Source organism: Sphaeramia orbicularis, chromosome 16 (assembly GCF_902148855.1).
Source record: "Sphaeramia orbicularis chromosome 16, fSphaOr1.1, whole genome shotgun sequence".
In the NCBI taxonomy this organism is placed as follows: domain Eukaryota; kingdom Metazoa; phylum Chordata; class Actinopteri; order Kurtiformes; family Apogonidae; genus Sphaeramia; species Sphaeramia orbicularis.
The window spans coordinates 12,064,971-12,080,280 of record NC_043972.1 but is presented as its reverse complement, the minus strand read 5'-3'; the positions used below and the strand labels follow the sequence as shown (position 1 = coordinate 12,080,280).

The 15,310-nt window shown below is 38.1% G+C and overlaps 1 protein-coding gene across 1 annotated transcript in view; it reads right to left on the bottom strand.

Annotated features, from left to right (window-relative positions):
* macf1b (microtubule actin crosslinking factor 1b) overlaps positions 1-15,310 on the bottom strand; it is a 48,272-nt gene that overhangs the window by 13,412 nt on the left and 19,550 nt on the right. The window contains exons 19-32 of the mRNA XM_030158902.1: positions 14,802-14,957; positions 14,472-14,669; positions 12,183-12,311; positions 11,475-11,645; positions 11,243-11,398; positions 9,785-9,991; positions 9,590-9,709; positions 7,768-7,937; positions 7,033-7,192; positions 5,398-5,592; positions 4,375-4,500; positions 2,083-2,226; positions 1,755-1,943; positions 432-546 (exon numbers count right to left, since the gene is read on the bottom strand). Coding sequence (XP_030014762.1) covers positions 432-546; positions 1,755-1,943; positions 2,083-2,226; positions 4,375-4,500; positions 5,398-5,592; positions 7,033-7,192; positions 7,768-7,937; positions 9,590-9,709; positions 9,785-9,991; positions 11,243-11,398; positions 11,475-11,645; positions 12,183-12,311; positions 14,472-14,669; positions 14,802-14,957 — 2,236 coding nt within the window. The remainder of the gene's footprint in view (positions 1-431; positions 547-1,754; positions 1,944-2,082; positions 2,227-4,374; positions 4,501-5,397; positions 5,593-7,032; positions 7,193-7,767; positions 7,938-9,589; positions 9,710-9,784; positions 9,992-11,242; positions 11,399-11,474; positions 11,646-12,182; positions 12,312-14,471; positions 14,670-14,801; positions 14,958-15,310) is intronic.

Genomic DNA, 15,310 nt, shown 5'->3' with positions numbered 1-15,310 from the left:
TGTGCTAGAAAAAAAACTGGGTGAAGCACAATTGTACAGACAGAACAAAAAAAAGTTATTGTTTAAGGAGGGAAGAAAAACGAGTGTGATAGTTGGTTAAGAAATGTTTTCATTCATTTTCTAGTACAGGTTCTCTGCTTATCGAAGTATTTGAACCACTTTTCTACAGCTGTAAATGACAAAAATATTAATAAAACATGGTGACACTGTGGTGAAAACCGTTCTTAGAGGGTTTTTAAAATGATCATATCTCCAGTTTTGAAGATGATTTTGCAAAAACCTAAGATGTGACCTACAAACCCACCCCCAGGAAGTCCATATAAGGAGATGTATATCATTCCCACTGCAGTTTACCCATAGTGCACCTGTTCCACCGATCTGTGACTCATGAGTGGTGACAGTGAAGGTGTTTTACAGGATTCGTGTCTTACTTGTGACAGGCCTTTTACTTGGAGACACTTGCTGCTTTGAAATGCTCTTGTGTTTGCAGGATTTCGTAGCTTGTTCAACCTCTGGGAACTTTTTATTCAACTCCTCGGTGAAAACCTGCAGAGAAAAGATGTTCTGTAAGTGTTCAGGTTCTGGTGAAGACAGTAAAGATCATCCTGAGATAAAACTACACTCATTTTTCCTAATTAATTCCAGGTTGTACTTGGTTGTTCAGGTTGTTCACATTTTACTGTTTTTTTTTTGTTTTTTTTTTACCTTTATTGAACACATAAATCTCCTTGTCACATTTGGTGAAGGACAGTCTGTAAATGGAAACATTTTCATTCAATTTAGTTTTTTTTTTAACATGAAAACAAAGAGAAAAATTTGGAGTTGTCATCATTTATAGGTGATTATTCTGTTATTTTACTGATCCAAACCACTTCAGATCATACTGGTCTGTGTATGATCCCTGATCTAAACTGATTTTAATATCCTTGATGGTTAATATAAATGTAAATGTTTTTGCATTTCACTATTCCCTCTGATTGGACCCTTTCACAGGCCAGTTTTGACCCATGGACCGTATGGTGGACACCCCTACGCAGACCATAGTCTTATTAAGACCATCTAATAAGTGTTCTGGTCCTTCTGCCAATGATTCCATTGTTAGTAAGATTTTAGGCTGAATACAACTTATACACTAACAACTTATACATATACAAAAACTCTATCCATATTTTGTATTTGACATCTATGAAAAAAAAAAAAAAGATCCTGAGACGGTGAATCGATGAGAGTCAGAATCAAAATACTTTATTAGTCCCAGGGGGAAATTGTATGTTACAGTTGCTCCATTCAGGCATAATAAAAAGTAGAAGGAAAAGAACAGTAAATACTGGACAATATATTATCAATATGATGATTAAAAGAAATACACATAAATAAATATGCAAAAATGGTTGTGTTATTAAAATTATGTGGTTATAATGTGTAATTAAATAAAATCATGTGGTTATAATGTTGAATTACATAAAAATTATGTGTTTATAATGTGTAATTAAATAAAATTATGTGGTTATAATGTGTAATTAAATAAAATTCTGTGGTTATAATGTGGAATTAATTAAAATTATGCGGTTATAATGTGGAATTAAATAAAATTATGTGGTTATAATGTGTAATTAATTAAAATTATGTGGTTATAATGTGTAATTAAATAAAATTATGTGGTTATAGTGCGGAATTAATTAAAATTACATGGTTATAACGTGTAATTAAATAAAATTCTGTGGTTATAATGTGGAATCAAACCAGGGTCCTACTTGGTGCTGGTCGATGAGTTCCTGGTTCTGCTCGGTGTTGTCGGGCAGAGGTTCTTGTTCTCTCAGGTTCAGAGCCTCCTCTGCTGATCCGATCCAGTCCAGGAGCCTCTGGACCTCCTCCTTCTCAGCCTCCAGAGCTGCCAAGCTGGACTGGATCTTCTGGCCCTGCTGCTGGGCCCACGTCTGGACCTGGACCAGGACCAGGGCCAGGACCAGGACCAGGACCAGGACCAGGACCAGGGGAAGAGACAGAAATGACTGAGTTACATCAGTATAATAATATAACTGACTGAGTTGTAGTTTAGGACACAGGGACAGTATCAATCACCTCCTCGTAGCGGGTCTTGGTGACGCTGATCCAAGACTTCAGGGTGATGATGGAGTCGGGGTGACACGACGCCAGGATCTCCTCCCCCAGACAGTGGATGTTCTGGAGCTCCATCGCATGAGCCTCCAGGGCGTCCATCGACTCCTGCACACAAAGGATTTATGTAACCGCTAAGACACAAATTATTATTAGGAATTAATCCAAGAACTCACCCTGGAACTGAACGAAAATATAATTAGTATAAACGACCAGTGTCTGTCATAACTTAAAACTGAAGTCTGAACAACGCAGAAAGACCTCGAGCAACACCCAGAGGCAGAAATACCTACTGTTGGAAAATGTTTCAAAAGTTTATAAACCACTCATTTTACTGACATGCTTTGAAATTTAAAAACAAAATTTAAAAAAAGAGTTTTATAAGTAATAATAATAATAATAGGTATGTATAGAAAACATGTCTAATTGTCTTAATTTTTGTTCATTTTCCTGATAATTCTGTTCATTTTTGCTCATTCTGTCTTGAATATTCTATTTGTATTTATCTGTGATTTCTTTGTTCATTTTTATTCATTTCCAAAATGTTTTCATTCATTTTCGAGTTGAGATTCCCTGTTCACCAAAGTCTTTCAACCACTTCTCTATGAAACAAAATATTAACAAAAAAGTGAAACAGTGGTAAAAACAGTTTTATAGGTAATAATGATAATAGGCAAGTGTACAAACATGTCTAATTGTCTTCATTTTTGCTCATTTTATTGATATGCTCCTGAAGTAAAGACATAAAAAAGATAAAGACAGTTTTATTGCACTGGTTCACTTACAGTACAAGTGCACTGGAATTTCTCTACTCTTTAGTTCCAGGGGAAAGAATAAAAGAAATAAATGTGTCACTTTTAATCATTAAAAAGAAATGCAGTTAAATACACATACTTAAAGTTTTAAAAACATAAATAAATATACACATACAGAAGTCATTTAGAATTTTGAACAATGTAAAAAGTAACTCAATACAGAAATTTTGCATCTCAAACATGAATTACACCCTGAGGATTTGTTCATTAAACAAACAAATATAAAATCTGATCTAAAGTGGAGATTTCCAACATTTCCAGTGAAATCAAACATCTTGTTTTTGACAGTTTGGGGCTCTGAAGTGAATGTTATTAACCCATAAAGACCCAAACATCCATCACCAACCTAAACCATCTACTGATCTAAACTGTTTAATACCTGTTGATCCACTAATCCTATCAATACATGGAAATAATTGATGTAAAATACAGTTCTTCATCTTTTCATGGTCATCAGATATGACCCATTTGGACGTTCAGAGGCTCTGTAGCTACGGTTTCAAATGCAAATTAGCATCGTTAACACCAATCAATAGCGTTATTAACATGCTAATATACAGTGCTAATACATAGCTACATTACACACTTAAGCTAGCGAATGCCATAGGCTAACAAGCTAGCATTACACATCTACAGAAAAGCACGTGTTAAGGTGCTTATTAAACTTACAGGAGTAACAGAATATGATTGAATTAGCCTGTAAACACACATTAAACTCACAGCCATTGCTTTTGGAGGTGTAGGTCAGATGTAAGACACAGGAACAGATTGGACATCAGTGTGCAGACTTTCTGAATATAGGTTTTTATCAAATGAGCTTGTGTTACCCAAGATGCATTTCACCTACTAACCCTAACCCTTCAAATAAGATACAGATAAACCATTACTGACTGTATAATAACCATATTTTATCTTGGATATTTTATCATGTGTATTTATTTTTTAACATTAATTATGGCAGATGAATTAGCACTTACATTTATGACTAAATTATTATGGAAAATTTGAAGACTTTTTTTTTTTTTTTTTAACCAAACAGATTATTCCATTTTACTGAGGATACAATGTTTTTGGTCAATAAAAACAGGAAAAACAAGCCGTCACTAGGAAGTGGCTAAAAAGGATGCACCAAAAATGGAGGACTGGATAGAGGTTATACATGATCCCCATTCTTAGAAAAAGTGCATTTGTATTTTAACATGTGAAACTCTCCTCATTATGCTGATGATGTTGAAAAAACAAAAGCCTCTGGGTTTTGTTTGTTGTTTTTGTTTTTTTTATTAGCCTCTGGGTTTTTAAGGGTTCAAGTGAGTCTTTGAGTCACAGTGAATCAACAGCAGGTTTTTGTTCTGTAACAGACCATGACCTTTGACCCCCTGGAGGCAGAGTAGATATGGACAAAAGCACCCACACAGACATGACAGTTGTGTAACATCCTGACCTTGTGTTGTTTGCTGAAGGCTCTCAGCCCGTCCTCGTCCTCGGGTACGATTCCATATTTCAGGATCCTCTCGGCCTCCGTCAGTCGTTCCATGAAGGCGTGGACGAGGCCGTCAAACTTCTCTGCCTGCGAGGAAACGAAGATGAAAACAGTTCTAGTGTTTCTGTACGTCAGTGTCTGTTCTATGTGGATCAGAACCAGTTGAATGTGTGAGGTTGTCAGGTTCTGTTCTATGTTCCAGTCCTGTGGTCTGGATGCACATCAATCTAACTATAAAAGTGGGCGGGACTTTCACTGGAGGAGAACTGAACTCATCCAATCATAGTCCATATATGACTTCTATCACTGATCAATAGGAACTAGACTGATATCTGGAACCATTTACATGTAATAAACCATCAAAATATGGACAGTAGAAGGAAAGGACCATTTGTAATATTAGAAAATAAATAAATAAAATCAAAATTTCTCCAAATTGTGAATAAACTTTGTAGACATTGTCCCAAGAAGATGCATATAAAAATGTAAATGAATCCGACCATTAGTGTCAGAGAAAAAGACTGCTGAAATCTAGACATTAGTGACCTTGAGTTCAGCCCTTTGAGGTCACTCAAGGTCAAAGGTCATGGACCCAAATGAAAGTCCATATTTGAGAGGGACTAAACTGATATCTGGAACCATTTACATGATATAAACCACCAAAATATGGTCCGTTAGAAGGAAATTCTTAATATTTCAAAAAATTTGTCAGAAATTCAAAAATCACAATTTCCCAAAACTGTGAACAAACTTTGTAGACAATGTCCCAAGGAAGATACATTTAATATATGACAAAGATGATGCACCTTCACACTATCTCAAGACCTATCGTCCGCTTAGCTAATAACATGGTGACACGTCAGCTTTGATTTATCACATAATCATGATGTTTATGAGTCTCATAGTCATGTCTAGTTCTACTCAGACACTTTCAGTCTAAACCCATCAGTCTGACGCCGTTGGTCCTTCAGTCAGGTTCTATACCTGCTGAAGCGCCGCCTCCAGCCGGTCCTGTTTGCTGACGGACAGTTTGCACACGGCCTCCCATCGTCCCTCCAGTTCGTCCATCTGCTCCTGCAGCCAATGAGCGTCAGCCGTGCTGCTCCGGGTCAGATCCCGAACCGAGCGTTTCAGGGTCCGGATGCACCCAGCTCGCTTCCCCAGCTCCTTCTGGAACGCCTGACGGAGAGAAAACACACTTTTAAAGAAACAGTAAAACATAAAAAACAGACAGAACATGTAGAGATTTACCTTCAAAGACCAAAACCATCTACTATTATAAACTGTTTAATACCTGTTGATCCACTAATCCTATCAATACATGTAATGATTGGTGTAAAATACAGTTATTCATCTTTTCATGGTTATCAGATATGACCATTTGGACGTTCAGAGGCTCTGTAAGTTACCATGGAAACACTGTCATCTTCCACAACACTGATTCACCAGTAAAACCCATGGAGTTGGATCAATGACCGTGGATGGTGACACTTGTTTATACGTTCAGTTATTGATATCTTTGTTGAAAAAGTCACTTTTTCTTCAGTTTAGTAATACCAGTTGAATTTGAAGGCTTTGGGGTGCCTCAGGGTTGTATTCAGGATCCTCTTTTCTTTGTATATGCTGCCCCTGGGTTCAATTTTTACAAAGCACAACATCCAGTTACATTGTTTTGTGGATGATGTGCTAATCTACTTGTCCCTTAAAGTCAAGATTAAAGTCTCTGTGCTGGTTCTATTGAACTATCTGCAGGATGTCATCTGTCATCTTCTACAACATTGATTCAACAGTAAAACCCATGGAGTTGGATCAATGACAGTGGATGGACACACTGGGTTTATGATCAGTTAATGATATATTTTATTGAAAAAGAATTTTTCTTCAGTTTTGTCTGTTCTGATCTAATAACCTTTGAATTAATCCTGACTTTCAGTGAACATCTACATGATCAGTGAAATAAATATAGGAAAATATATGATTTACACAGAGACTAAAATTACAAAAAATGGTGATAAATGACTGAATAAGGATTAAATGTAGAGCGAAATTAATTTAGAAGTCACCACAAAAATAGTCTTGATGTTGTGAAAATGCACAATAATGCAAAACAAAAATAATGGATAATTCACCTGAAATACATTAAATACGTGACAAATACAAAAAGAAATGAACACAAATAACTGCTAATGTAATGTAATGTAGGTGACAGTATCATCTGCGTAAAAGGGTAGTTTTATTAACTAATTAAAGAATTAACATATTTTGCTGAAAAGTCACAGAATTTTTTCTGTTTTGATATAATAACATTTGAATTTACTCTGAGCTTTAATGAACATCTACATGATCAGTGAATTAAATATAAGAAAATTCAGGATTTACACAGAAAAAAGCAGAGAATAATATTATAATAAATGGTGATAAATCATAAAGGAAATCCATTTGGAAGTTGCTTCAAAATAGGTCCTAGGATTAATGAACCCTTTTTACGTCACAGATGAAGAAGAGTAAAAGGTCTACACACAGTTTTTAAAATTATTTCTGCAGATGTGAGTTTTATAAAGTGTACTATTTTTCTAAACCTCTCTCATCAATATTAAATATAACTCATGTCTACTCCACCTTGTGTTTATCAATCAGGTTGTTGACCATGTCTTTGTCTCCGCCCACTGGGACGTCCTCTGCGAGCTGAGGCTCCGCCCTGTACAACCAGTCGTTCAGGGCTTGGAGGGCGTCCGTGAATCTGCCGGAAAACAGCAGCGCTTCCTCCAACTTATGCTGCCTGGAAAAACCAAACGCAGGTGAGACCAAACCCAGATGAGACCAAACCCAGATGAAACCTCCGTGGTCGTTGACTTAGACTTCATTCAAACTGCAGACAAATGTGGCCCAAATTCGACTTTTTTCACCCATATGTGACCTTTGTTCGATCTGTTAATGACAGTTTGAACAGCACTAATCCGACCCAGACCACTTTCATATGTGGTCCTAAATCCGATACGTATCTGATATTTTACAATGTGACTTCAGTCTGAATGGCCAGGTCGTATTTATCCGACCTTTACATCATTGAAATGCGACAAACGTCACAATTCAAAAGCATTTCCTTTTAAACACTGTGTGTGTCTGCGTGGTCACGTATTCCATCAGGACCTCTTTTATGCATGTGGGTCACTTCAGGGTCACATTCAGTTCAGACTCAAAACTGATTGAAGTTGCATTTAATGTGGAATATGAATGAGCACACAAAAAATTGTATTTCACCCAAAAATCTGAATTGTGCATTTAGACCTGCCGTGTGAACGTAACCTGAATGACCATCTGTTTGCTGTATTTTCATGGCGTCGGACTCTTTACCTCTCCATGGACTTCCCACTGATCGTATCCCATGTGTCTTTGAGCTCCGCCAGCAGGTTTTCCAGATGCTGCCGGTCGTGGACACTCGCTGCTCTTTCGTGGAGGCTACGACCGTTCTTCAACGTGGCCTCGTACATCGGCCTCTTCGTCCTCAGCAGTTTCTGGAACTCCTGATGAAGATAAGGTCAGTCAGTTAAAGCCTTAACCCTTTAAGGACTACCATTAGAACAGATCCAGATTTAATTATGATGTTTTTGCAATAAAAGTGTCAGAAAATGTATTTTTTAAATAATTTTTTTGCACCTTCTTTCAGGAAGAACTTAACTTTTAATATCTGTTCATTAATTACTGTTATTACTTGTAATAAATGCTTAAAACTGTGTTATGGCAAAAAAAAGGACTTTTTATCATATTATGAAAAAATGTCCGAATGTGGGACATAACGTCATTATGGAAAACCTTGGAGACAGACAAAGAATCAGGAGTTAGAGCAGGGGTCTGCAACCTATGGCTCCTGGGCCAAATGTGGCTCTTTAGCCTCTCTCTATGGCTCCACTTGTCAAAAAACATAAGGAGCATTTTGAAATAAACTGAACGAACCATTACTCTTTCACACTGTTATAGGCCTAAATCAATTCTAACATTATCCATCTGTAAAAATGTGCAGGCTATACACTGAATAAAATAATTTTTTGAAAACATATAAACCAAAATGTGTGTCACACTGCATTATTTTCTTGCTGAATTAAATACAAGATACTCAGTTTGCATTTGTTAGTATTTTGGCTGTTTAAAAGTCAGCCTATATACATGAAAGCTGAGCTTTTTATCTATTACACAATACAATTTTGTTTGGAAATAGTGTACATCATTAGAAAATTGTACAAAACTTGAATGTTTTATTTAATGTAGTTGTATAATTTCATAAATGCACCAAACATTTTATTATTGTAGTGGAAATACAAAGTTAAATAGTTAAATAACAAACTAATCACAAATAGGCTACAGAAGAACAGCCCGTTTATGGTAAAATGTAGATGTGTTTAGAAATTTTTTGTTTGGCTCCGGTCACATTTTTTCTCCTTTTTCAACTCAAAAATGACTCTTTTGTTTGTAAAGCTTGCAGATCCCTGAGTTAGAGGATTATCATGGACAGAAATGAACCCTTTAAGGACGACTATTAGAACAGGCCAAAACTGATTTATGCTGTTTTTATAATAAAAGAGTAAGAAAATTCTTTTGCACCTTTTTTCAAGAGGAACTTAATGTTAAAAATCTGTCCATTAATTATCATTATTATATGTAATAAATGCTTAAAATAGTGTGTTCTAGCAAAAAATTTTTTTTGCTTAATTCAAGCAAAAAAATCTGCCAATGGAAGAAGTGAAAATTATTTTGTTCAGATTTCTTGAAATCAGATTTTCCAGATCTACTGTCTATAAATCAGTTCTTATATCTCACTGAAAAGTTCCTCTTTAGGTGACTCTGTCTGATTTTAAGTGTGATGAGATATTTGGACTAGAAATGAGAAAAATACACTTGGTAAGATTTAGATTATTTCCAATGCATTCCTCTCTCACCGACTACACTCTGCTGCTCTAAGCCCCGCCCACTTCCACCCCTCCTCCTCAGCCAATGCAGACCTCTACCCTCATGTGTTCTAGACCAATAAAAAGAGCCCAACCTCAGTCGACAGATTTTGTGTAAATGGTTCAATAATTACAGTAATTTGAATGACATAGACATAAATTGTTGCGCCGGAGACACAATCGTCCTAAAAGGGTTCAATGTTGATCAGATGAACAGGAGTCATTGTCTTCACCTTCTGCTCCGTCAGCTGCTGTTTAATCTCCTCATGAGTCACAGCGATCTCCTTATGAGTGTCCAAGGTTTGTTCCACCTCGGTCATCCAGTCGACCAGTAAACGCCAGGATTCATTAAACTGAAAACAAACACAGGGGTGTGAGTAGGGGCGGTTCCATTTGACATGGACACTGAAGGTCAGGTGTTCTCCTACCTGTCTGGCGTTCTTCTTCACCTCCTCCAACATCCTGCCTCGCTCTGACGTACGCTGCTGCAGCTTCTTGTACCGATCCTGGACGGTCATGACCAGGTTGTGGATGACATCGCAGTCCTCCTTCCGGCTCAGCTCCGTCAGTCTGCAGCCCGTGTTCTCCACTGTGGTTTTCTTCTCACAGTAACTGTTCACCTCATTCACCAGAGTCTGAACAAACACCAGGACAGCCACCATTATTCACCTCAAAAACACTTCCAGTGTTCCTGTACGTCAGCCTCTGTTCTATGTGAATCATATATGACTTCTATCAGTGATCAGTCGGAACTAGACTGATATCTGGAACCATTTACATGTTAGAAACCATCAAAATATGGACCAGTAGAAGGAAAGGAACATTTAGAATATTTAGAAAATTTACCAAAACTTCTAAAATCAAAATTTCTCAAAACTGTGAACAAACTATGTAGACATTGTCCCAAGGAAGATACATACAAAATTTCAAATGAATGCGACATGTAGTTTTGTTGGAGTAGATATTTGAAGAAATCGCAAAGGAAATAATGACAAAAATGCATTTTTAATGTTTCAATAATTCTTAAAAAAATCCAAAAATAAAAACTTCTTATAAATGTGAACCAATTTTGTAGACATTGTCCAAAGGAAGTGACATAATTTATTTTTTTACTGAATCTGACCAGTAGTTTCGGAGAAGAAGATTGTTGGAATCCAGACATTGGTGACCTTTCAAAGTCATTCAAGGTCAAAGGTCATGGACCCAAAAGTAAGTCCATATATGACTTCTATCAGTGGTCAAAATGAACTATATCGATATCTGTAACCATTTACATGTTATAAACCATCTAAATATGGACCAGTAGAAGGAAAGGAACATTTTAATATTTCAAAAGTTTGTCAAAAATTAAACAATCTAAACTTCTCCAAACTGTGAATAAACTTTGTAGACACTGTCCCAAGGAAGATACATATAAAATTAGAAATGAATCTGACAAGTAGTTTTGTTGGAGTAGATATTTGAAGAAATTGCTAACGAAGACACCAACAAAGAATGCATTTTTAATGTTTCAAAAATTCTTAAAACATCCAAAATTAAAAATTTCCCATAAATGTGAACAGATTTTGTAGATATTGTCCAAAGGAAGCTACATAAAAATTAAATGAATCTGACCAGTAGTTTTGGAGAAGAGGGTTTTTAAAATCTAGAAATTGGTTGCCTTTCAGAGTCACTCAAGGTCAAAGGTCATTACCCAAATGAAAATATGGACCATATAATATTTTAAAAATTGGTCAGAAACACAAAAATCAAAATTTCTCAAAACTGTGAGCAAACTTTGTAAACAATGTCCCAAGGAAGATACATGAAAAATTAAAAATGAACCCCAAACCCACGTCAGGACTGTGACCATGAACACCAGACCCACGTCTGGACTGTGAACCTACTCTGTGATCCTGCAGCTGAGTGCAGACTGTGTCCAGAACGAAGCTGGGTGCCGGCAGGAGGCCGATGGACTCCTCACACCTGGACATCCGGGTCAGAAGGTCCTGGACGCTGCTGTGGAACTCTTTGGCCAAACCCAGTCCTTCGGTGAGCTTCGCCTGTTGAAGATAAACCGCCTTCAGTTAGAACCGGGTTCATGAAGGTCCAGCGCTGGGACAGGAGCTGAGGTCTTACCTTTCTGTCCTGGACTTTGTTGTAAACTGATGCCCATTTCTGCTCCAGAATAGACAGACTGTGTTCTGTACTCGACCCGCGGACCACGTCGCTGCTCTCCAGCATCCGGTGGACGGCGTTCTTCACGTCTGTGTAGGTGTGGAGCTTCGACTCCATCTCATTACACAACTCCTGTCATGGAAAAGATGGGATGCATTTCTGATACAGAGTTAACCCGTAGGAGTCACTGAACATCCAGATCTCAAACTGATTTAAGATGACGTATCAGCAGACGGAGCCTCAATGAGAATCTATTTACACTGGTGTGAAAGTGTAGATGTCCAAGTAAAACTGAAGTCATTGGTGTTTAAAGGACGAGTAAAACCAGATGCATGATACACGATAAAAACAGAATTTACACCAATATCATCAACATGTTTAGTTCAGGAATAGATGGAAAAAAACGGATTATAAGGAGGAAAATAAAACTACATCAACCAATCAGATGGATGGGATCATGGGACACCAGACTGGTGTTATATATATATATATATATTTCCTTTCCTTTTTATGTGTGATTTTAGGTTCAGTGTGTTCATACAACATGTCAAATGTAATATCTGTTCAGTCACAGGTGAGTTTGTACTGATGAAAATGAAACCAAACAAGTAAACAGCTGAATAATGACAAACATAAAGGCTAAATGGAAAGTACAGGTGGTAGTTTTACCAGATGTGCGCTGAGCCTCTCGGTGGCTGAGTCGGGCATCCCCCACATGGTTTTACAGGAGGACAGCCTCAGGTCTGTGTTCTCCAACCACTGCAGGAGATCCTGGATCTCCATGGTCACATCCTGGACCTGAAAGAAGAAGGAAACATCGATCAGAGGTTGAGGATTAATAAAAGAATCAGATCAGAAGGTTTGGGAACAACACAAATGGATTCTTTGCTTAAATGTCATTTATTTGTCATTAAATTTCAAATCTATATAAACCTAAATGTTCTTCAACCTCAGGAACATGTGGAAATTGTCTGCAAAATCAAAACTTGTGTCATTTCCAAACCTTTTGACACTGATATTAGAACAATCCTCCTAATTTTTTTTTTCATTTACCCATTTTTTCTTTCACTTTCCTTTGGTTCCTCATATGTTGGAGGAAAACACCTTCAGTACCAAGGTTATAATAGCTTTTGAATTTTTCATTATAGATAAGTTTTATTTAATTTTGACTTTTCTTTCTCTACTTCAGTTAGTTTTAATTCGTTTTTAGAGCAGGTTTGCTAGTTTTACAAACAGTTGCACCTGTTGTTTAATACAAACCCACTGAACAGCTCAGAGGTTCCAGAATGACAGTTATTAAAGCTGCAGTATGTAGGAATTATGTTCTAAGTAACTGTAAAATTGCCTTGACTGTCACCAGACATTAAGGAATCATGTTCATTTCAAATACTGATCTCACTGACAGTAGTAGTCCAGCCAGAATAGGTGCAGTTGAAAAGCTCAGTGTCAGCCCTGAAATGATGTTTATGTTGACATTGTGTGTTTTGGTCTGATGCCCCGCCCATCACCTGTCTGCAAATCACAGAGTCAGAAGCCTTTCAGCTCCAGGTTGCCAGATCCCCGTGGGCTGCAGCTGGAACATTTCTGATCACAAATGTCTGACGTTATTAAACCTAAAAGGACTCTTATTATTCCCAAATACATCGTGACAAAGTGAGAAATAAAACAAGGAGATGTATAGGAGATGATTTAGAAACATGGAGACGGCTGAAAGAGGAGAAGGATTTGAAGACCGACGCCGGCCCTGCCTTAGTCTGACCACCGGTAAGAGCCACTCAGAGCCGGGGTCGCGGCCTCTTCACCTGGTCCCTTCTTCCGGGGCCGGGCAGCAGTCTCTTCTCCTGGCCCCGGTGAAGAGACTGCCGGTCCGGGACTGGTGAACAGACCAGGTACCGGTGTAGGACTTGTCTCTTGCCATGGTAGCTCCTTGTAGTTCAGTGTTTTCTGTGGAAGTGACCTGTTCATTTAGCGGTGTGTAATCGTGGTTCGGTCGGGGGGGGGGGGGGGTCGGTAGCTCGGTGTCCGTGGTTCGGTCGGGGGGTTCGGTTGGTAGTTCGGCGTCTGTGGTTCGGTCGGGGGGGGGGGGGGGGGGGGGGCTCGGTAGTCCGGTGTCCGTGGTTCGGTGGTGGTGGTGGGGGGGGAGGGGTAGAGCTGCTGAATCTTCGCAAATTTTCATTTGACTGTGCAGGACGTTTGTTCTGGCCTGTTATATATTAGACTTATGTAGAGTAAGTCTGGTGATGATTTTTTTATATGAAATTTATGGTGTGGTGGCAAGGATTAGAGGAAACGCTAGTAGTGGATGCTCATGCGGGATCTGGCAACCCCTAGCCTCGGGGGAGGAGGAGAGAATACCACGTTCTACAGTATTTTGAATGTAATTGCAGTACCAGTTTTGGCCACAATCCTACATACTGCAGCTTTAAATAAGTACATTTATTTATGTTTCACATTTCACAGACAATGGTCACAAAGTGTTTCACAATAAAACTAGAGCAGTTGAATAAATAATAAAAAATAGAAGCATAATAAAAACAGTTCCATACATAATAAAATATATAAAAATACAGAGAATAAAAGACATAAAAACATATCAGTTGTATAAGCCTTAGTTAATTAAATTAAAAACATCAGCTGTTTTTAGTGGATGGTCTGATTTTGACATTAAACTGCACCAGTTATTTAACATAATCAAACAGTACTATTTATTATTTTGTATTATTTATTTATTCATTATTATTATTATTATTATTATTATTATTATTATTATTATTAATGACAAATATTCTCAACTCTGGTCATAATTTACAGACAATTACAGACACTGACCACCAGAGGGCGCCAACACAGCACTAATAATCAGTTGAATGGCTGATTTAACAGACCTAATGTACACGAACATGAATAATGAATACAGTGTTTTGTGTTTTGTTGTGTTTTGTGTTTTGTCGTGGTCACCTGACTCAGTCTGTTCTCCAACTCCAACTGTCTGCGTTCAGTCTCACAGCGAACGAACTCCCAGCTTTCATTGAGCTGCTCCAGACGGGACTGGAGACCATGAGGACTGTCTCCGGACCCGGTCTCCAGCAGGTCCCTGCCAGCCCGGTTCAGGGACTCAATGGTCCGAATGTGGGACATGACATCATTACGCAAAACCTTAGAGACGGAGACAAGAATCAGGAGTTAGAGGACGATCATGGACAGAAATTAAACACAAACACATGCAGGTGCAGCTTTAACCTCAGTTCAGCTCACACCTTCATGTTTTCCATTCCTGACGTCACCAACCTTGTGTTTGGCTAGTTCTATCTCACAGGCCTGCAGGTCGATGCTGATTGGCTGGCCCCCCTGCAGCTGTTCGGCGGTCCGGGACAGCCACGTGTTCAGCTCATCCAGAGAGTTCTGGAACTGACCCAGACCCAGAAGAGCACACTCCAACTGATGCTGAAACACAGAGAGGTGTACAGGTGAAGGCACTGCAGGTGTAGGCGGTACTACACCTAAGAGCTTCAGGTTTGCAGGGCCAGGTGTTTAAGGTAAGGGATAGTAAAATAAGGAAATGTAAGGTAGGATAAGGTGAGGTAAGGTAAAGTAAAGTAAGGTAAGGTAAGATAAGGTGAGGTAAGGTAAGGTAAAGTAAGGCAAGGTAAAGTATGGTAAGGTAAGGTATGGTATGATAAGATAAGATAAGATAAGATAAAGGAAGGTAAAATAAGGTAATGTAAGGTAAGATAAGGTGAGGCAAGGTAAGGTAAAGTAAGGCAAGGTAAAGTAAAGTAAGGTAAGGTAAAGTAAGG